Source organism: Dendrobates tinctorius, unplaced genomic scaffold (assembly GCF_039654945.1).
Source record: "Dendrobates tinctorius isolate UK_male_01 unplaced genomic scaffold, ASM3965494v1 ptg000112l, whole genome shotgun sequence".
Lineage (NCBI taxonomy): Eukaryota > Metazoa > Chordata > Amphibia > Anura > Dendrobatidae > Dendrobates > Dendrobates tinctorius.
Genome location: NW_027361780.1, coordinates 3,157,708 through 3,178,962, shown reverse-complemented (window position 1 = coordinate 3,178,962; position 21,255 = coordinate 3,157,708). Strand labels below are relative to the sequence as shown.

The 21,255-nt window shown below is 45.6% G+C and overlaps 1 protein-coding gene across 1 annotated transcript in view; it reads left to right on the top strand.

Moving 5' to 3' along the window:
* Nucleotides 1-21,255, top strand: part of VWA3B (von Willebrand factor A domain containing 3B) — a 347,179-nt gene that overhangs the window by 244,558 nt on the left and 81,366 nt on the right. The window contains exon 27 of the mRNA XM_073589743.1: nucleotides 17,108-17,274. Within this exon, the coding sequence (XP_073445844.1) occupies nucleotides 17,108-17,274 (167 nt within the window). The remainder of the gene's footprint in view (nucleotides 1-17,107; nucleotides 17,275-21,255) is intronic.

The following is a 21,255-nucleotide window of genomic DNA, read 5'->3' as shown; positions in this document are numbered from 1 at the left end:
AGAGGAGGGAGAGGGCGGGGGCAGACTTGGTTGCCTGTAGCCTCCACTTTGGCACCCGTGAGGAGCAATCCTCTTCCAAAACACAAAACGGGCGCTCCCAGGACTTGCAGTACGTGGTCTTTTTTTGACACAGTTGCAGATGACATTTGCTTTGTCAAATGCAAGCTGTGTCATCAGAAAGTGAAACGAGGGAAAAATGTGAGCAACCTCAATACCACAAATATGTGGAAACATGTGCGTACCAAGCACGAGGTGGAGTTACACAGACACACTGAAGATGTAGGCCAACCTTCAGCAGCACCTACCACCTCTTCAGCTCGTGTTGGGGCCTCTTCCTCCAGCTCACACACAGCTGGTTCAGCTTCCTCACTGGAACGCCATGGAAGAACCACTGCCACTGTTGTCCAGAGACCCAGTGAAATTCCACCCACTGAACCACGTTCGCAGTCATCAGCACACTCCCAGGCCATTCACCAGCAATCGGTAGCACAGGCATTGGAGAAAAAGCGGCCATACTCGGCAAACCATCCCCGAGCACTAGCTCTGAATGCCGGCATTGCCAAACTACTGGCCCTTGAGATGCTGTCATTCAGGCTGGTGGAGACTGACACCTTCCGGAACTTTGTCATTGGCAGTTCCACAATACAATGTGCCCAGCCGCTTTTATTTCAGCAGGCAAGCCGTCCCTGCCCTGCAAAAGCATGTGGAGGGAAAAATTAAAAATGCGCTACTAAACGCCGTCAGTAGCAAGGTCCACCTGACCACGCGTGGACCAGTAGCCATGGACAGGGACGATACCCTTCACAACATTGACCCAATGGGCAGTGAGGGGAGCCGGGTACAGATCTGGAGAGTGGCTCTGTACGTATTCTGCCAACTCCAAGGATTGCAGGAATGCAGTCTGTACATATTGAGTCCTCCTCCTACTCTAGTTCCTCGGAATCAGCACTGCGTGAGCCTGTTAGGCCAGATATGAGCACAGGTGTGGCCAAACGTCAACAGGCCGTCCTTAAATTAATTTATTTGGGGAATCGGAGCCACACAGCACAGGAGCTCTGGAATGCCATCAAGCAGGAGAGCGATGTGTGGTTTGTGCCAGCGAATCTCCAGCCAGGCTTGGTAGTGAGTGACAATGGACGAAATCTAGTGGCAGCTCTGGGCCTAGGCAACCTCACTCACATACCATGTCTGGCACACGTGCTCAATTTGGTCGTGCAGAGCTTTCTGAGGGACTATCCGGATCTTGATGCACTGCTGCACAAGGTTCGCCTAGAGTGTGCTCACTTGCGGCGTTCCAGCATGGCAAGATCGCGCATTGCATCTCTGCAATGCCGATTCCGCCTGCCAGAACATCGCATCATATGTGACCTCCCCACCAGGTGGAATTCAACGTTACATATGTTGGAGCGGTTGTGTGAGCAGCAGGCAGCAGTAATGGAGTACCAGCTGCATCAGGCGCAAACAAGTCGCACTGTGCGCCGGACACACTTCACCACCACTGAGTGGGCCACTATGAGGGACATCTGCCAAGTTTTGCGTGCCTTCGATGACTCCACGCGGATGGCCAGTGCAGATGATGCACTAATCAGCATGACTGTCCCCCTCATCTGTCTGCTTCAAAAACCTTACAAGCACTAAGTGAGGAGGTTTTTGAAGAGGTCGAGGATGAGCAGTCAGAAATGCCATCTGCTTCTGGCAAGTCTGCGCAACGTGCTTCCACACAAAGGCCCAGGCAGGGGACACTTAGTGAGGAGGATGACGAGGAGTCAATGGAGGAGGAGGAACACATCACTCCAGAGGAGGGAGGTACACAAGGCTCTAGTAGTCAGTGTGTACAGCGAGGGTGGGGTGATGCTGAGCAGGCAGAGATGCTGCCTCAAGCTGGGGACAGCGTTTCCGGTCCAGTTGGCAGTCTGCAGCACATGGTTGATTTCATGCTGCAGTGCTTGTTTAAAGACCGCCGCATCGTCAACATTCTCCACACGGCTGATTATTGGGTGTACACTCTCCTAGATCCTCGCTGCCGGGACAACTTACAAAGCCTCATACCACAGTTGAACCGGGGGCGAAAAATGCGGGAGTACCAAGAAACACTTGTGCAGGCCATCATGTTCTCCATTCCCCCCGCAAGTGTTGCTGGTAGTGCTTTTCAAAGCAGCTATGTGGGTAGAGGCAGTGGAGGAAGCTCTACACAAAGAGGTAGCAGAGGCAGTGCCGCAGGACAAGTCAAGGCCAGTATGGCCCAAATGTGGAAAATTTTTGTTTGACCGCCACAAATGGCTACACCATCACAGATGGCTCCAGTCAGCAGGAGGCAACGTTTCCGTCAGATGGTGACAGACTACTTGTCTTGCCCTGTTAGTGTCCTCCCAGACGGCTCTTCCCCGTTCAAGTATTGGGTTTCTAAGCTGGATACATGGCCAGAGCTTAGCCAGTATGCATTGGAGGTGCTGGCTTACCCTGCTGCCAGTGTATTATTGGAACGTGTCTTTAGTGCTGCAGGTGGTGTGGTAACAGACCGTCGCACGCGACTATCGGCCGATAATGTTGACCGGCTTACTTTTCTGAAAATGAACAAGGCCTGGATCTCACCTGAATTTGCCAGTCCTCTTCCAGAATAAATAATTGGCTGGCAACAGGATCCAGGTCTCCTGTTGTGTTCATGTTTCTATGACCTGAACTGTATTTCCTGGGCTACAGCAACGCCCGTTGTTGCTCAGAAGTGCTGTCCACACAGACAAAACACTCGCTCATGTGTAAGTGGGGTTTGGTAACGTCAGCTGATCCCCTGCTGTGTGTATGGCAAAGTGTCCTGCTCCCTCCACAGTCAAACAACCTCAGATTTACACCTGGCTCCAAGTAGGCCTCGGCCTACTACCTGATTTTCCCTGGGCTCCGACACCGCCAGTTGGTGCTCAGAAGTGCTGTCCGCACAGACAAAACACTCGCTCATGTGTAAGTGGGGTTCGGTAACGTCAGCTGATCCCCTGCTGTGTGTACGGCAAACTCTTCTGCTGCCTACAACTTCTGACTACCTTTGATTTAATATGTTCTCTGATTTGCCCTCTGTCTCCACTCTGTTTTGAGTATTTCCTCCGGCCTACAACACTGCCTGTTTCTGCTCTCAAGTGCCTTCTGCACAATCCACACTTGTTCCTGTGTTACCTGGGTCCTGAAACATCTGCTCATCTCCAGAGGTGAGCACGGCAATGTCTCCTGCTTTGTCTACATTCCCACTACTTGTAGTGGAAATGTGGACAGAGCAGGAGACATTGCCTGACTCACCTCTAGGGAGAAGCTGCTGTTACAGAACCCCAGTAACACAGGAACAAGTGTGGGTTGTGCAGACGGCATTTCAGAGCAGCAACTGGTGTGGTTGGAAGCCAGAGGAAATACTCGAAACAGAGTGAAGACAGAGGCCTAATTGGAGTACGTTGACAGTTAGTAGTAGTCTAGAAACAATCGCAAACTGCCACCAAGTAGGCCTCGGCCTACTACCTGATTTTCCCTGGGCTCCGACACCGCCAGTTGGTGCTCAGAAGTGCTGTCCACACAGACAAAACACTCGCTCATGTGTAAGTGGGGTTCGGTAACGTCAGCTGATCCCCTGCTGTGTGGAGGGCAAAGTGTCCTGCTCCCTCCAAAGTCAAACAACCTCAGATTTACACCTGGCTCCAAGTAGGCCTCGGCCTACTACCTGATTTTCCCTGGGCTCCGACACCGCCAGTTGGTGCTCAGAAGTGCTGTCCGCACAGACAAAACACTCGCTCATGTGTAAGTGGGGGTCAGTAACGTCAGCTGATCCCCTGCTGTGTGGAGGGCAAAGTGTCCTGCTCTCTCCAAAGTCAAAATACCTCAGCTTTACACCTGGCTCCTATTAGGCCTCGGCCTGCACCCTGATTGTCCCTGGGCTCCAACTACGCTAGTTGGTGCTCGGAAGTGCTGTCCACACAGAAAAAAACACTTGTTCATGTGAAAGTGGGGGTCAGTAAAGTCAGCTGATCCCCTGCTGTGTGGAGGGCAAACTGCTGCTGCCTCCAAATTGTAACTATTTCAGATTTAAACATTCTCTAATTTGGCCTCTGTCTCCACTCTGTCTCTAGTATTTCCCCTGACCTCCAACACCGCCAGTTCCTGCTCACAGTTGCCGTCCACGCATTCCACACGTGTTCCTGTGTTCCTGGGGTTCTGTAACGTCAGCAGATCCCCGAATGTGTGTTCGCCACTGTCTCCTGCGCTGTCCACCTTCCCACTGCAAGCGGTGGAAATGTGGACAGAGCAGGAGACAGTGGCAGACACACATCAGGGGCTCTGCCGACATTACAGAACCCCAGTAACCCTGGAACACGTGTGGATTGGGTAGACGGCTGCTGTACGCATAAACTGGTGGTGTTGGTGGTCAGGTGAAATCCTGGAAACAGAGTGGAGACAGAAGCCTAATTGGAGCACGTTGACAGTCTGTTGTAGCCTACAAACAATCAAAAACTGGCACCAAGTAGGCCTCGGCCTGCACCCTGATTGTCCCTGGGCTCCAACAACGCCAGTTGGTGCTCGGCAGTGTCTTTGGCACGGGTACTCCCTGTTGCCCAGCCTGGTTCCAGCACGCCAGCTGTTTCCGGGTAGTGTCAAGGTCACTATGCCAACAATCCATTGTCCTGTCGTCTTGCGGCCGGGTTAGCCGACTCTACGGTGCCTGCAGGTTAGGTGACTCCTATGTGGGCTGCGGGAACTGGCACGGAAGGCTGGATCCGTAGTGCCAATGGGACATGGACCCCCTGTAGGACTGTGGGTTTCGGTAACTGCGGCCGGCTTGCGGCCTGGCTACTTTGCTTTGAATGGGTACCTTCTGCTACCCACCCAGGTTCCAGCACTGTCTGCTGGTTCTTGCCAGAGCCTTTGGCCTAGGTGCCTCCATCTCGGTATCCAAAGTTCAGCACCGTCAGCTGGTCCTTGGTAGTGCTTTCTAGCACAGGTACCTCCTGCCTAGTAACCGTGGTCCAGCACCGTCAGCTGTTCCTCGGTAGTGCCATTGGCTCTTGTAGCTTTTGCTACCCATCTGGGTTCCAGCACCGTCAGCTGGTTCTCGGCAGTGTCTTTGGCACGGGTACTCCCTGTTGCCCAGCCTGTTTTCAGCACGCCTGCTGTTTCTGGGTAGTGTCAAGGTCACTATGCCACCAATCCGTTGTCCTGTCGTCTTGCGGCCGGGTTAGCCGACTCTACGGTGCCTGCAGTTTAGGTGACTCCTATGTGGGCTGTGGGAACTGGCACTGAAGGCTGGATCCGTAGTGCCAATGGGACATGGACCCCCTGTAGGACTGTGGGTTTTGGTAACTGCGGCCGGCTTGCGGCCTGGCTACTTTGCTTTGAATGGGTACCTTCTGCTACCCACCCGGGTTCCAGCACTGTCTGCTGGTTCTCGCCAGAGCCTTTGGCCTAGGTGCCTCCATCTCGGTATCCGAAGTCCAGCACCGTCAGCTGGTCCTTGGTAGTGCTTTCTAGCACAGGTACCTTCTGCTTAGTAACCATGGTCCAGCACCGTCAGTTTGTCCTCGGTAGTGCCATTGGCTCTTGTTCCTTCTGCTACCCATCCGGGTGCCAGCACTGTCTGCTGGTTCTCGCTACAGCCTTTGGCCTAGGTGCCTCCATCTCGGTATCCGAGGTCCAGCACCATCAGCTGGTCCTTGGTAGTGCTTTTTAGCACAGGTACCTTCTGCTTAGTAACCGTGGTCCAGCACCGTCAGTTGGTCCTCGGTAGTGCCATTGGCTCTTGTTCCTTCTGCTACCCATCCGGGTGCCAGCACTGTCTGCTGGTTCTCGCCACAGCCTTTGGCCTAGGTGCCTCCATCTCGGAATCTGAGGTCCAGCACTGTCAGCTGGTCCTTGGTAGTGCTTTTTAGCACAGGTACCTTCTGCTTAGTAACCGTGGTCCAGCACCGTCAGTTGGTCCTCGGTAGTGCCATTGGCTCTTGTTCCTTCTGCTACCCATCCGGGTGCCAGCACTGTCTGCTGGTTCTCGCCACAGCCTTTGGCCTAGGTGCCTCCATCTCAGTATCCGAGGTCCAGCACCGTCAGCTGGTCCTTGGTAGTGCTTTTTAGCACAGGTACCTTCTGCTTAGTAACCGTGGTCCAGCACCGTCAGTTGGTCCTCGGTAGTGCCATTGGCTCTTGTTCCTTCTGCTACCCATCCGGGTGCCAGCACTGTCTGCTGGTTCTCGCTACAGCCTTTGGCCTAGGTGCCTCCATCTCGGTATCCGAGGTCCAGCACCCTCAGCTGGTCCTTGGTAGTGCTTTTTAGCACAGGTACCTTCTGCTTAGTAACCGTGGTCCAGCACCGTCAGTTGGTCCTCGGTAGTGCCATTGGCTCTTGTTCCTTCTGCTACCCATCCGGGTGCCAGCACTGTCTGCTGGTTCTCGCCAGTTTCTCAGCCTTCTTGTACCTTCTGCTACATTTCCAAGATCAAGCTTTTTGAAATTGTCTTTGGTAATCCTTGTTGATCTTCATGACGACGACCCTGAAGACCACACCAAAGAAGACCAGAAATATGACCCTAAATAATAAGACCAAGAGGACAAAGAACATGAAGACAACCACCAAGATACAGAAAAAAAGACAGAAGAACAAGAAGCAAAAGCAGAAGAACAGAAAGCAGAAGAACATTAAGCATAAGACTAAAAATCAGCATAGAAGAAATCAAAATTATAAGCAGAAGAAGACTAAGCAGTAAATGGGGGTGAGTCCGTTCCTCTTCGTGGTGCCCCTGGAAAATGCCTGCTGCTGCAGGCCAAACTGAACGCGGACAAATCCTGTTGTAAATCTTTAGTGACAGGCAGAACGTAAGGTGTAATCTTATAACTTTTATAGATAAGTACTACAGGAATGCCTGTCACCATAAGAAAATGAAGACAAAGAAGAATAGGAAGAAGATGAAGAAATAGCATATTAAAATTAATAATAGCTGAATAAGAAGAATATGAAGAATGGAAAAAAAAATTAATGGGAAGAAGATGAAGAAGAAGAAGATGAATAAGGTGAAGTAAAAGTTGATGAAAAAAATTCTACTGCTGCGGATCATGAAGGAGAAAGTGTGGGAGAAGTACAAAAGAAGGTGAAGAGCATGGAAGTTGTGAAACATACATATCTGACAAAATATAAAAAAGGTTAACATAGTCAATACCTTTTTAACGCCGAACGTCTTGAAAAAAAATTGGAATTAATGCTATGCCATGTGATTTGAATAAACCACTATGCCTTTAATGTCTCCTCCACCTCCCACAATACATTCTACATGATTCTTATTTGTTTTCAATTATGTAGAATTAGCCAACAAGGAAATAAAGGGCTTTTTTAAATTCGGATACCGTAAGTACCATTGACTTGAATGGGACTTCCGGTATCGGAATCGGCGATACCCGATATTTTTTTCGTATCGGGCGATACCATCCGATACGATATTTTTGGGTATCGAACGGTATCGCTCAACACTACTCAGCCACCATACTGGCCCAGATAATCATTGATGATCTTAGTGGGTACAGCCAACCTTCTGTTCTATATCACTCCTGATTACAGATATATACACTCACTGGCCACTTTATTAGGTACACCATGCTAGTAAGGGGTTGGACCCCCTTTTGCCTTCAGAACTGCCTCAATTCTTCGTGGCAGAGATTCAACAAGGTGCTGGAAGCATTCCTCAGAGATTTTGGACCATATTGACATGATGGCATCACACAGTTGGCGCAGATTTGTCGGCTGCACATCCCTGATGCGAATCTCCCGTTCCACCACATCCCAAAGATGCTCTATTGGATTGAGATCTGGTGACTGAGGAGGCCATTTGAGTACAGTGAACTCATTGTCATGTTCAAGAAACCAATCTGAGATGATTCGAGCTTTATGACATGGCGCATTATCCTGCTGAAAGTAGCCATCAGATGTTGGGTACATTGTGGTCATAAAGGGATGGACATGGTCAGCAACAATACTCAGGTAGGCTGTGGCGTTGCAACGATGCTCAATTGGTACCAAGGGGCCCAAAGAGTGCCAAGAAAAAATTCCCCACACCATGACACCACCACCACCAGCCTGAACCGTTGATACAAGGCTGGATGGATCCATGCTTTCATGTTGTTTACGCCAAATTCTGACCCTACCATCCGAATGTCGCAGCAGAAATCGAGACTCATCAGACCAGGCAACGTTTTTCCAATCTTCTACTGTCCAATTTCGATGAGCTTGTGCAAATTGTAGCCTCAGTTTCCTGTTCTTAGCTGAGAGGAGTGGTACCCAGTGTGGTCTTCTGCTGCTGTAGCCCATCTGCCTCAAAGTTCGACGCACTGTGCGTTCAGAGATGCTCTTCTGCCTACCTTGGTTGTAACGGGTGGCAATTTGAGTCACTGTTGCCTTTCTATCAGCTCGAACCAGTCTGCCCATTCTCCTCTGACCTCTGGCATCAACAAGGCATTTCCGGCCACAGAACTGCCGCTCACTGGATTTTTTTTCTTTTTCGGACCATTCTCTGTAAACCCTAGAGATGGTTGTGCGTGAAAATCCCAGTAGATCAGCAGTTTCTGAAATACTCAGACCAGCCCTTCTGGCACCAACAATCATGCCACGTTCAAAGGCACTCAAATCACCTTTCTTCCCCATACTGATGCTCGGTTTGAACTGCAGGAGATTGTCTTGACCATGTCTACATGCCTAAATGCACTGAGTTGCCGCCATGTGATTGGCTGATTAGAAATTAAGTCTTAACACACAGTTGGACAGGTGTACCTAATAAAGTGGCCAGTGAGTGTATATAGCAATGCCATATAGATTGTGCATACAGAATATTTTTACAACTCTTGTGTCATCTATTTTTTTACATGCAAAAAAGCCCCAAACAAACAAAACACAAGGAGGTTTCCCAAGTCTCTTAAAGCAACCAGTCAGTGAAAAGCAACTAGCCAAAGGTTGTCATCAATGTGCCATCCATTTATTTTTCACCAATCTATTCACTTGCTGTAAATGGGAAAGTTCGGCCACATAGAATAGCACGCTGTAGCATTGTTTGTGAGCTTAAAACATAATTTTTAATCTATGATCAAATAAAATCTAAAACATCAATACCTAAAATTAGTCCAGCCTGACCTAAAGTGCAAAGGCAGTGAAATAAACACATCAAAACATGAATGCAACGTCTCTTTTACTGACAAACCTGTAGCAAGGATTTTCCTTGGCAGTACTAGATGATGATGATGAGCACAATCAAATAACATGTAGGTCAATCAGTGTGATAAAGATACTCCTGTCAGACGGTGAGGGTACACAGTCCTTCTCGACTCTATAAAGAATGAAGCTCAGGAATCAGGTAGCCTTGTCCAGCATAGCCTTTCAGATGGTTCCATGCTTGGGAGCAGCGCACCTCGCACCTGATTATACCCTGGGCATGACATGGTGACAATGAAACCATCTGAAAGGCTATGTCAGACCCAGCTATTTGACTCCTGAGCTTCATTTCAGGCGAGAGTGTTCCAATCTCTTATTTGTGTATATACAGTACAATCAAGAAGGACTGTGTACCCTTACCCTTTGACACCTACATTAGTTACTTGTTTTTTTTCGTCACCATCTAGTACTGCCAGGAAGAATCCTTGCTACAGGTTGGTCAGTGAAAGGGATGTGGCACTCATGTTGTGATGTGTAGGTGATGTGTTATTACACTGTCTTTGCTCTTTAAGCTCGTCTGGGCTAATTTTAGGAATTGTTGTTTTAGATTTTATTTGATCATAGATTAAAAGTTATGTTTTAAGCTACCTCACATTGCTACAGCGTATTGACATTTGTTATTTTTAATATATGACTCAATGCTAATATTAGTTCATCTAGAAAAGCAGAGTAGGACAGGTCTCTGTTTATTTTTTGCAAACTGTCAGTGTCAGTGTGCTATCCGTGAAACTAACTGGACAGCAGTCAGATGACTAATACGGTTTTACATTTACATTGCACAACCTGCAGCTGAAAACGACCTCCGATCCGCTACATCTTTCCTGATTGGTGCTCATTTAATAGCTTATTTTTGCACTGAATGATCTATTAACAATTGTTCTGCGAATAGGCTCTCATTGTGCTTGGCATCGCTGAACAGGACATGTGCTGACGAGAGCAATGATTTTTTTTAAATAAGCTTAATAATCATTTCACCCTATAAACAAGTGTCTTGCTTGTTTGTCAGTTGATCAGCAGTCTGCTTAACCCCTTAAGGATCGAGCCACTTTCTAGGTTAATGACCAGGCCTAATTTTTTTAATCTGACCACTGTCACATTATGAGGTAATAACTCTGGAGCACTTCAACGGATCCCGCTGATTTTGAGAAGGTTTTTTCGGGACATATTGTACTTCATCATAGTGGTAAAATTTCTTTGATATGACTTGCGTTTATTTGTGAAACAATCGTTAATTTGGCACCAATTTAGAAAATTTCGCATTTTTCAAGCTTTTAATTTTTATGCCTTTAAATGAGAAAAATATATCGCACAAAATAGCGACATGGCATCTGCTCTCGATTCCAGCCAATTTTGTGTTCAAAAAGTCAAACCATGCTCCTTCCCTTCTGAGCTCTGCCATGCGCCCAAACAGTGGTTTATGCCCGCTGTTAGCACCACACCGGAGCCCTGCTCTGACAGGCAGGTTCTCCGGCGTGTCACTTCACTCACTCGTGCTGAGGTCGGTTCTTCCCTTCCCCATGCTCTGCATGCTTCCAGCAGAGCTTTCAGCCAGGTTTCCAGCCATGTTCTTAGGACAGGCGTGCGCTCCAACCCTCTTAAAGGGCCAGCGCGTGCACTTGCTATTTCCTCCTCAACCCAACGGCCGAGAGGCATTGTGTATATATTGCTTCCACCCCACTGGGGAGGTGCCTGAGCATCCTTCCTGTTTTGCAGTCTATGTTGTGTAAGGTTGCATACCAGTCCCTGCTGCCCTCTGGCACAGATCCTGCCTGCTGCACTCTGGTGCAGATCCTGCCTGCTGCGCTCTGGTGCAGATCCTGCCTGCTGCGCTCTGGTGCAGATTCTTCCCCCTGACGAAGGCTAAGGTCCGAAACACATGTTGGGGAAGGCGGCTGTCCAGAGCAGATGCAGTGTAGCTTGTAAGTTATACCTTATACTTACCATACTCTTTGATGTCTAATGCTGTTTTCAGAAATTTTCCTGGTCCATGACTATGCATATACTGACACCTATTGGTGCTACTGGGTATTATTCCCATTATTCATGTGGTATATCTATGCAGTGACACATATGGTGTCCACTATTTTTGCACTAATATTGCACCTTAATACCTATATATTTTTTGCACTTTATATACGTTTTCTTATTTGTGTAATTATGATGTACACCTATAGGGAATTGATATACAATTTTTACTAATTTGTATGCACCTTACTTATGAATATATTAATTTTTTTTTTTCACTGTTGAGATATATATATTTGTTAGCACCATTTATTGCAATAATATGCCCTTATGAAATGGATAGTACTGCCCTCTTATGTATATTTTTATATTATAAAACACTGATGCTTTGCTACTTTTAAAATACCTCAAGTACCTTTATTTATAATATAATAAAGTATATATATTTTTACATTCAGGACTTATGGTCAATGTGTTCTTGTGTGTTGTGCTGCTGCACTCTGGTGCAGATCCTGCCTGCTGCGCTATGGTGCAGATCCTGCCTGCTGTGCTCCGGTGCAGATCCTGCCTGCTGCACTCTGATAAAAACTCTGCCTGCTGCTCCATCCAGTCTGTCCTCTGGGTCCAGCTGCTGCGCGTCCGATGGTCTGTCCTGGAGTGGCACCTGGCATTCATTGGGAGCCAAGTCTAATCTCACTATCAGAGGCTCTACTGAACAGTCAGGTGCTCGCTTAGTCACGCCCCTCCAGGCTCTCCACGGTCCGTGGCACAGTGGTTCCACAAACCACGTCCATGACATCCAAATATGGGGTATCACCTTACTTAGGAGAAAACAGACCCCAAAAATTGTTGTGCAATTTCTCCTAAATATGGTGATATTTTTACATTTTTTGAAAACTTTTTTACTTAGTCCCTCTATAGGACTTTCACTTTTTTACTTTGATTGCAGTTATAATGCTTTGCAATCCATCAACATTGTGCATGGCCTCAGAAGCTTTCCGTTTCTTGGTGATCCAGATGACCCCAGGTCACCATGGCAAAAATCGTCGGGGGCCGATTGACTAAAGGGGGTTTTACACATAGCGATATCACTAAAGCATCACCGATTTGGTGACGCAGCAGCGATATCGCTAGCGATATCGTTATGTGTGATACTTACCTCCGACCGGCTCCCCCGCTGTCCGTCGCTGATCGCGCAGCTCCATTTCTTGTCGGGCGCTTCCTGCTGGCGCCGGCGAGCGACGCGTGGACGCGGACGGGAGGACGTCAGGATCGCCGCGTCTGAAAGGTAAGTATCGTCCGCTGTATCGCTGTGAGATCTTCCTGTGTGGAAGCTCACTAGCGATCATTTAGCGATGCACCAGCAAATCCTGACCGGGTCATATCGCTGGTCGGGATCGCTGGTGCATCGCTAAATGTAAAGGGGCCTTTACTGACTGACTGACCAGACCGACAGCATGAGTCCCTGCACCTCTTCCCATGCCTCTTAGCTGTCACTGACACGCAGTGACAGTTCAAAGTCATGATGGACATAGCATGGTATGGAGCAGGAACTGACACCCGGCCATGACGTGCTATGGCTGTCATTAGGTGTAAAAATGTTAAATTGGCTGATTATCAGGAAACAAGAGTTATGGGAACATGTGTTCACAATGCAAACTGCACCTTTAAATCTGAAAAGATAGACTTATCTGTGTGAGATCTTCAAAATGTAAAGTGCACAGGGCTATAGTTATGGTTGAAAGAATGCTGTGTATTGACACCCGGGCACTCCACAAGTAAATGGTGTCCCATTTCCTTTGTGCTGTGTGTGTACTGTATAAGTATGGCTTTCCCTTGTGTAAAGAGACTAATGCAGGCTTCTCCATGCCTAATTCAGGCCTCAGGGTCCGAATTTTCCGGGGAGATCCGCTGAAGTTTTCAGTGGCCGTTCTCATGTTTCCTGACAGTCCGTATCCATTTGTGCCCTCAAGCCCACTGGTCTTGAACTTCTACCATGACAACTAACCACAATTAATCTCTAACTCTATCTGATCTTAATAAGGAAAAGCTTCCCATATTATAACTTCGCCCCTTCCCATTGGCTGGGCTGGTCCCCTACCTTTAACTGTTCCTAAACCTGTGCATATCTACTGTGACGGATCGCACAGGGGAAGGGGTGTGTCGACTTCACTCACGTCCGGGGAAGGTAGAGAAGGGCCCAGCAGGGATGGGCTCTCTGGCGCCGCCACTTGCCCCAGGTCAGTCAGGGAACTGCGCCGAGGGCAAATGGTCGTCAGAAAGGCTTCCCTTATCGGTGATAATTGCAGAACTTGGTGCTGGGAAGCACAGGGTCTATGGTCTTTGTGCCCCCCACCTCCCCTGGAGAGAGCTTCAAAGGCCTGCTTGCTAGAGTTAATTAAAAAAAACATTGGTCTTGAGAAATCCCAAGGGGAGGGGCTAAGTTTGGGACCAAATATTTTTGGTCACAGCATCCTACAGGGAACTCTATCAGATATCAAAATGATATCATTTTCCATATCTCACATCTACTTCATACTTCCTGAATCTACTGTGCCCATAACGGCACTTTCCATAGCTTATATCTGATACTAACGCTATATCCCATATCCTATTCTATACCTTATGCTAGCCTAAGCTTATCCCTAAATGTTTTGCATAAAATACATTATACATCCACAATACATTTCCTACACATATCAGTACCTATAACATTCAATGGAGTTTTACATTACTCATACAATGCAATACAATAAAACCGTATTCTAACATATATTCCCGTACAGTTCCTGCAGACGCTGTCTTTAGGGGAGAGGGGTATGATCGGTCCTGCCATACCCTTACAAAAAAACAAACAGAAAATATTTTCTGATTAATATAATAAAAGGCTTTATCAGGAAAGACTAGATGTTCAAGTCAGTCTACAAACAATGATCAGTAGTGAATCAGTAGGCAAAGCTTTACTACTACTGTACATGACTGAAAACTGTCAGCCTGTCTTTAGTTGTGACTGTGCATGAGTAATACTTGTTAAAGGAAAGAGCTGAAGGCTTTCGATAGGCACGGAATCATTGCACTTATGGATTTTACTTATTTGTGTTGTGTAAGTTAATAATAATAATACATTACAATAATTTCTCTATTTATTTTGTATTTTTAGAAATATTAAAAGGAACGTGTCATGTTGAACATGCTGTCTATCTGTATGCACCCTGATCTGTAGGAGTTGAGCAGATTGATATATAATTTATTGTAAAAGATTCAAAATAACAATTCATTTCATGATAGAAAATGTATACCTGGTTGAGAGAGGTTGCGCTTGATGGACCTGTGTCTTTTTTCACTGTGTGTAACTATGTAGGTTATCCTACCAAGTGATTGTCAGCTTTCCTTGTGTAAGCGTGTGTAAGAGGGGGCAAGGATGGTAGTCATAGCCGAGGACACCGGGGCTTTGGTGTCCTGACTTCCTCCCACAGAGAAACCATCAGCTTCTACCGGCGTACATGTTTGAGGTGCTGGTCCACCATCAGGGATTCCACAGCAGAGCGACCCAGCTCCCGCACACTTGGTTCCAGTCCTCAGGGTTGAAATATCGGACACAGATACCGGTTCTTATGCGAAATCAACGATTTTACGATCTTCAACGGCCCCGGACACATCAGTTACATTACAGTTCACACAGCCTTCCTCCTGCACTTTTCCTTGCTTGTTTTCTATGTCCTCATGCAAATTCCAGGGTAGTAGCACCCTAGGCGGTACACCAGCATCACTCCTGTGAGACTTCAAGATATAGGGGATCCCATTCATCCGTTTCACCTCAGACTTGCAGGCTTCAGCCGTATTTAAGATCTGCCACATTGTGAATACTCTGTGCCCTGCACGACCCTTGGACCACTTCTTCCTTTCCGTTCCCGCTGCTGTCATAAACTGCAATTTCCCTGGGTGCTCAGATCTTATCCAGCACCCTTCTGACTGTGCCCGTGCTTTTCATTAACGTTGCGTAGCTGCTATGGCGTCCTGGGCCTAGAGCCCTTGTGGACTTGTCGGGTGTGCTCTCCCTTCTAACTTATTCCTATAATCTACACTTGCTTAACCCATAGCAGCTCATCCTACAGTTAACCCTTAGGTGAACTACCTATCAACTATACCTAACAAGACGCACTAACATACCCCTATCTAGTGGCCCACAACAGAACTACACTTACCCAGTCTATGGAACTATATACTAACAGTGCCCTCCACTATTGAACCCGAAGGATGCACTGGCTTACCCTAATCTAATCATTAATATACGGCATACAATACAAGATAATACAATATATTACATCATGGTAACACATAATGTGGCAGTACCAATGAACAGGAGGTAATACACTAAAGTGTAGCAGTACCAAAACAGCATAAGATCTGTACATCATTTACAATATATGTTAATATTGGAACTCCTTAAAGGGGAGGTGGCATTAAAGGGTTATTCTGCTCAATCCCCTACACGTGCATAAAGAGTTTGCTGTTAATCACTGAGTAAGTCCTCCCCCTGGACTCATACGTTTAGAGGAGCAGGGATTCATATCCATGAATAACAATAAAGTTATGCCAAACATAAAAATATATTTACAACCTATATCTTCTACAAATCTTCTGCTCTATAATATAATGCTGATTAACACAACACATATAATGTTCCCCATCTTAATTCTCATATATGTACCAAAGGTTATGGCCAAAGGTTTTGAGAGTGACACAAATTTTGGTTTTCACAAAGTTTGCTTCTTCAGTGTTTTCAGATCTTTTAGTCAGATGATTCTGATTATTGAATTACAATTATAAGCATTTCAGAAGGTTTTAAAGGGAACCTGTCACTTTAGAAAACGCTATTTACCGTATATACTCGTATAAGCCGACCCGAGTATAAGCCGACCCCCCCTAATTTTGCCACAAAAAACTGGGAAAACTTATATAAGCCGAGGGTGGGAAATGCAGCAGCTACTGGTACATTTTCAAAAATAAATATAGATACCAATAAAAGTAAAATTAATTGAGACATCAGTAGGTTAAATGTTTTGAATATCCATATTGAATCAGGAGCCCCATATAATGCTCCATACAGTTCATGATGGGCCCCATAAGATGCTCCATACAAAATACACGCCCAAAAAATGGGCTGAAAATCTTGGCTTTTATGCGAGTATATAGGGTACTTAAAAATACAGGGTTTATCTACAGGTATATATCAATACAAAGGTTTCTGTTCACCTTACTTGAAAGTAAGTCTACCAGGTGAAAATGAACTTATTTCCTCCCAGGAGCCATTGGCTTTCAGTCATAGGGGTGTACATGAAGTAGACACTGATCACAGTACGTTGATTGACAGTTTTCTTTGCACAGATGAGCTGTAGAGTTGGCTGTTCATCAATGTTCCGTCTTTTCTGCTATCACTCACAATATCTTGAGGGGTGCTGTGATTAGATACTGTAGCCAATTCATGTACACACCCATGACTGAAAGCCTGCGGCTCCCAGAAGGAAATAAGTTGATTTTCTCTTGGTAGAAGACGTTTAGATCCTATTCTTTATTCATGGTAGTATTCTTAAGTAATATTATGAGTGAGCCCACTCCACTGGATGAAAAGCAACCCTACACATGAATGGTCTCAGGATGCTTTGCTGTTGGTATGACACAGGACTCATAGTAATGTTCACCTCTTCTTCTCTGGACAATCACTCTTCCAGATATCTACAATAGTCTGAAGAGGGCTTCATCAGAGAAAATAACATTACACCAGTATTCTGCAGTTCAATCCCTGTACATCCTGGAAAGTGTACATACTCTTAATGAGTAAATTGATAAAAAAAAAAAATAGCATGAACTTTGACTTGCAATCTTCACAGTATTGATGTGCTGTAATTTATTTTAATTCTGTTATTTTAGCCCCAGTGTTCAACTTGCAAAACCGCTTCTAAAACCAACCCCACCAAAAGAAGAAAAACAGCATCAATCAGTATCTAGAAAAACCAGGCGGTCTGTGGTAAATCATGTCAGGTCCAGAACTCCCAGCGATAGTGACTCCTTGGCAAGCACTGATGGCACAGATCGAGGTAGAGTACACTTAACATAAATATCTCTTACATATTCCATAAAATGAAAGCCTGACATCCCATTATTTGCTATTCATGGACGCAATACATTGTTCTATTCATTCATAAAAGTGACACCATTAGCCCCACTTTCTCATTTCTAGATTAGAGTTATTGTCTAATTTGACAATCATTTTTAATTCCCTCAATATTGAGCACTTCCAATTTCGTAGCATAAAATAACTCTTGGTTACAAAAGTTTCTTGAGTCAGTGCTGGCACAGTGAGGACCACATAATTAAAAAGAAATCTCCTTTCTCTTTCAGTTTGTCAGAATTTGATTTTGTGAAGGGACATAACTAGGAATGGAAAATAGGGCATGGATCCTTATTTATTAAAGGGAATCTGTCAGCAGGTTTTTGCTACCTCATCTAAGAGCAGCATAATGTAGGAAAATAGATCCTGGATCCATTGTTTACTTGGTGCAGCTGTTCTGATGAAATCGGAGCTTTTTAATTTAGAATGCAGCATAGCTGAGAAAGCTAACCCCGCCCACACCAGGCTCTCCGTGTATAAAGTCCATAGACAGTGAGCTGTGGAGTCGGACTATCATGCACATCCTGCTGTAGCTTCTATAGTTAGGACAGTGATAATCAAAAGCTGCTACAAATACAATTCTATGTAGGCGGAAGGAGCTGTAGGCAGAGCCCCTCCCTCTCCTCTCCATCTACATAGAATCTTATCAGTGGCAGCCGCCATCTCCTATCTCAGTAATGGGAAAGTCTTCACTGAATACAGATTTTACCTCAGAATTGAGAATTTTGATAATGACTGATCAATTCTGGTAGAGAAAGAAGGAGATTTGTCTGATAAGATATATTACAAAACTGCTAGTTTTCATGTGTACTATTGATTTATTACATAAATTAAAACATTTGTCAGCCCTGTGGTGAACCATGATGTTTTTTCTGCCAGTTGGTGAAATTATAATTATCTGTGCCAAAATACCCATACATCACCTTTGTCTATATTCTAGTGCCACACACCTCAGAGTTTCCATATTTCAAAAATAAATGTATTTCAGTAAAAACAAAACAAGTATGTCCTCAGAGGTGTCCTCATTTTTCTGTTTTATGAATAGTGTATTACTTCAAGAAATAGGTTAAGTCACATTTTATTAAAATAACCTTACACTGTAAATAGTAGAAAAGTCCTATATCAGTAGGAAATGTGCTACACTTTATAGGATTGTTTAACCTTTGCAGAGTGCATATATGGAAATATATGTTTGTACTGAATTTATTACACATTTGTTATTTTATATCGCATCTCAGAGGACAGATAAAGGAAGTCTTCCTATCAGTGCCTTCATCAAAGGGAAGTTCTGTGTGTACAGTAGATTTCTTGCATTGTCTTGTGTGGTTTAATAGAACGTACTCAAAACCTGGTAGCTGTGATATTCCCAAGTCAAGAGCTGTTGGTCCTTAAAAATATACATTTGCTTAAAAAAAAAAGTGAAACCATTTTAACACACATCTGTTTTTTGGATTAGGCTATATGCAAATTTGTTTTGTACTTGAGGAGTCTCAGAGACCAGGGGCTGTAGGGCTGTTGTGTGAGATCACTGGTATGTTCAGTTCACACAATGCATTTTTTATGCATTTATTTTATGTAACTGAAATGCTGCTTTTTATAGTACCAGAAAAAGCTATGAGCTTTTTTTCCAGTCTGAATTGGAAAACTGCTGGGTTTTTTTTTTTTTTGTTTATTTTTTTTTTTTTTAAAGCTACAGCATGTCACCTCTTTCAGGGTTTTTGCAGCATTTTTTCACCATAGAAAGCAATAAGTGCAAAAACGAGCATGGTTTTTTGCTGCTTTTTTGGTAAATGAAGCTAATTTTATTAAACGTGTACTGTAGACAAATGAGACATATAATCTGCAGCAGGGCTGCCACTAGGGATTTTGGGGCGCCATACTGACAAAATTTTCGGGGCCCCCTTGAGACTCTGCCCAGGCTTCATCTCAGCTCCGCCTCCACCCCTCGAACCGTCCACAGTCCCACCGCCCATTCTTGGAAAAACTTCACTTCTGTACCACATCCTCACCAATCATGCATTAGCAGTTCCCATCAAACACCAGATCACATACATAGCCATCAGCTTTTGTTTTGCCCAAAAGACTTTTTAATCCACCACCACGACAAGGAATACTCCTCTGGCAAGGCCATACTCTACTGCAACTTATTAAACATTTGTTAAAATATCCAATACTCTTTAGGTATATTTTTATTTATTTTTCAATTTTTAAAATGACCAATAATACCACATACAAGGAACAAATAGTACCGCACCATTACCAGACCACATATTACCACCACAGTGGCCGAATAATATCATATACAAGGAACATATTCCGCCACACCATGGTCAGACCACATATTGCCACCACAGTAACCGAATAATGCCACATACAAGGAGCAAATGCCGCCACATCATGACCAGATCATATATTACCACTACATAGCGACCGAATAATACCACATACACGGGACAAAAAATGCTTTCAATGGATGAACCACATATTACCACCGCATAGTGATGGAATAATACCACATACAAGGAACAAATATCTCTACACCATGACCGGGCCACATATTACCACCACATAACAACCAAATAATACCACATACAGGGGACACATACTGCCACACCATGACTGGATCACATATTACCACCATATAGCGACCGAATAATACCACGAATACTACAATACTGATCAATAATCGAAAAACACAATACTAATATCACCGTAAGTGACATTTACACAGGAGAGCTGCACTTAGTTTACAGTGTCAGTGTACAGGTAATACAGTGATCACCAGGGCCATTATACACAGGAGCTCTTTATATAGTGCATAGTGTACAGGTAATACAGTGATCACCTGTCACGTTGTGACTCGTCCTGTGTGACGCGACCCGCAGGTCGGTAACTAAAATGACAAGACAAACAAGGGAACACCGGGGACAGTTACAACAGTGGGCCCTACAATAGGGAACAGGGACGTGGAGACCTCCTGCACTCCCCTGAGGCAGTGTCCCTGAACACTCCTAACGTTCCCTATACAGACTCTTCACCTGTCGCCGACCAGGATACCTGAATCCCTCACTAGCCCTGCACCTATCCCTTACTATGGAACTTGTTAATGCGGACACTGGTCCCACCGCTGTACTAATATAACATTAGGGAAAACACACAACTTAGCTTTTGTTAGGCGTCGGGTTCCTGCAGCTGCACAGCAGGAATCCAAAGCCATGCAGCCAGCAGTCTCCCATTCCCCTCTGACCTCTCAGGGACCTGCACAGCAATCTCGGCGATCCAGACGCCCTGCTCAGACCAGCTCTCTGGGTCTGGTTGTTGCTGCCACCTCTGGACCAGCAATGGTAGCGCAGCCTGCTCTCCAGGAAACCACTCCAGAGGCTAAGCCCTCTCGCCACGCTACTGGGCATGCTCACGAGATGATCTCCCATTGGAGATCGGGAGTCACATGCTCAGGTCCTTCTCCTGATCTGATTGGCCCATCTCAGAGATCTGGAAGGTCCCGGAAGCGCATGGCTATAAAAGGCCCGCATGGCCGCTCGGCAATGCGCTAGTATAGACTTTACTTGCTAGTTGTGTGAATGGTGATGGATGTATGATTCTGGTGACTGACTTATTATGATTCCCCTCCCTCTGATATGACGCATGTGGATAGGGAACTAGAGAGATAGTCAGCGCCAGTCAGTGGCAAGCCATAGGTCACTGTGCACACCGCACCTCTACACTAGCGTCCGATTGTGTCGCGTCTCACGGCACTATCGTATAGCGGCTGTGTTTACCGGACACAGCCTTGGGTCTGTGTCCTGTGACCGTATACCGCGCGTGCAATTTAGCTGAGACCTGTGAGGCTAACAGGCTCGGCGTTTATGCTTATGTTACAGCGCCTCTGTGAGCTAACAGAGTCCGT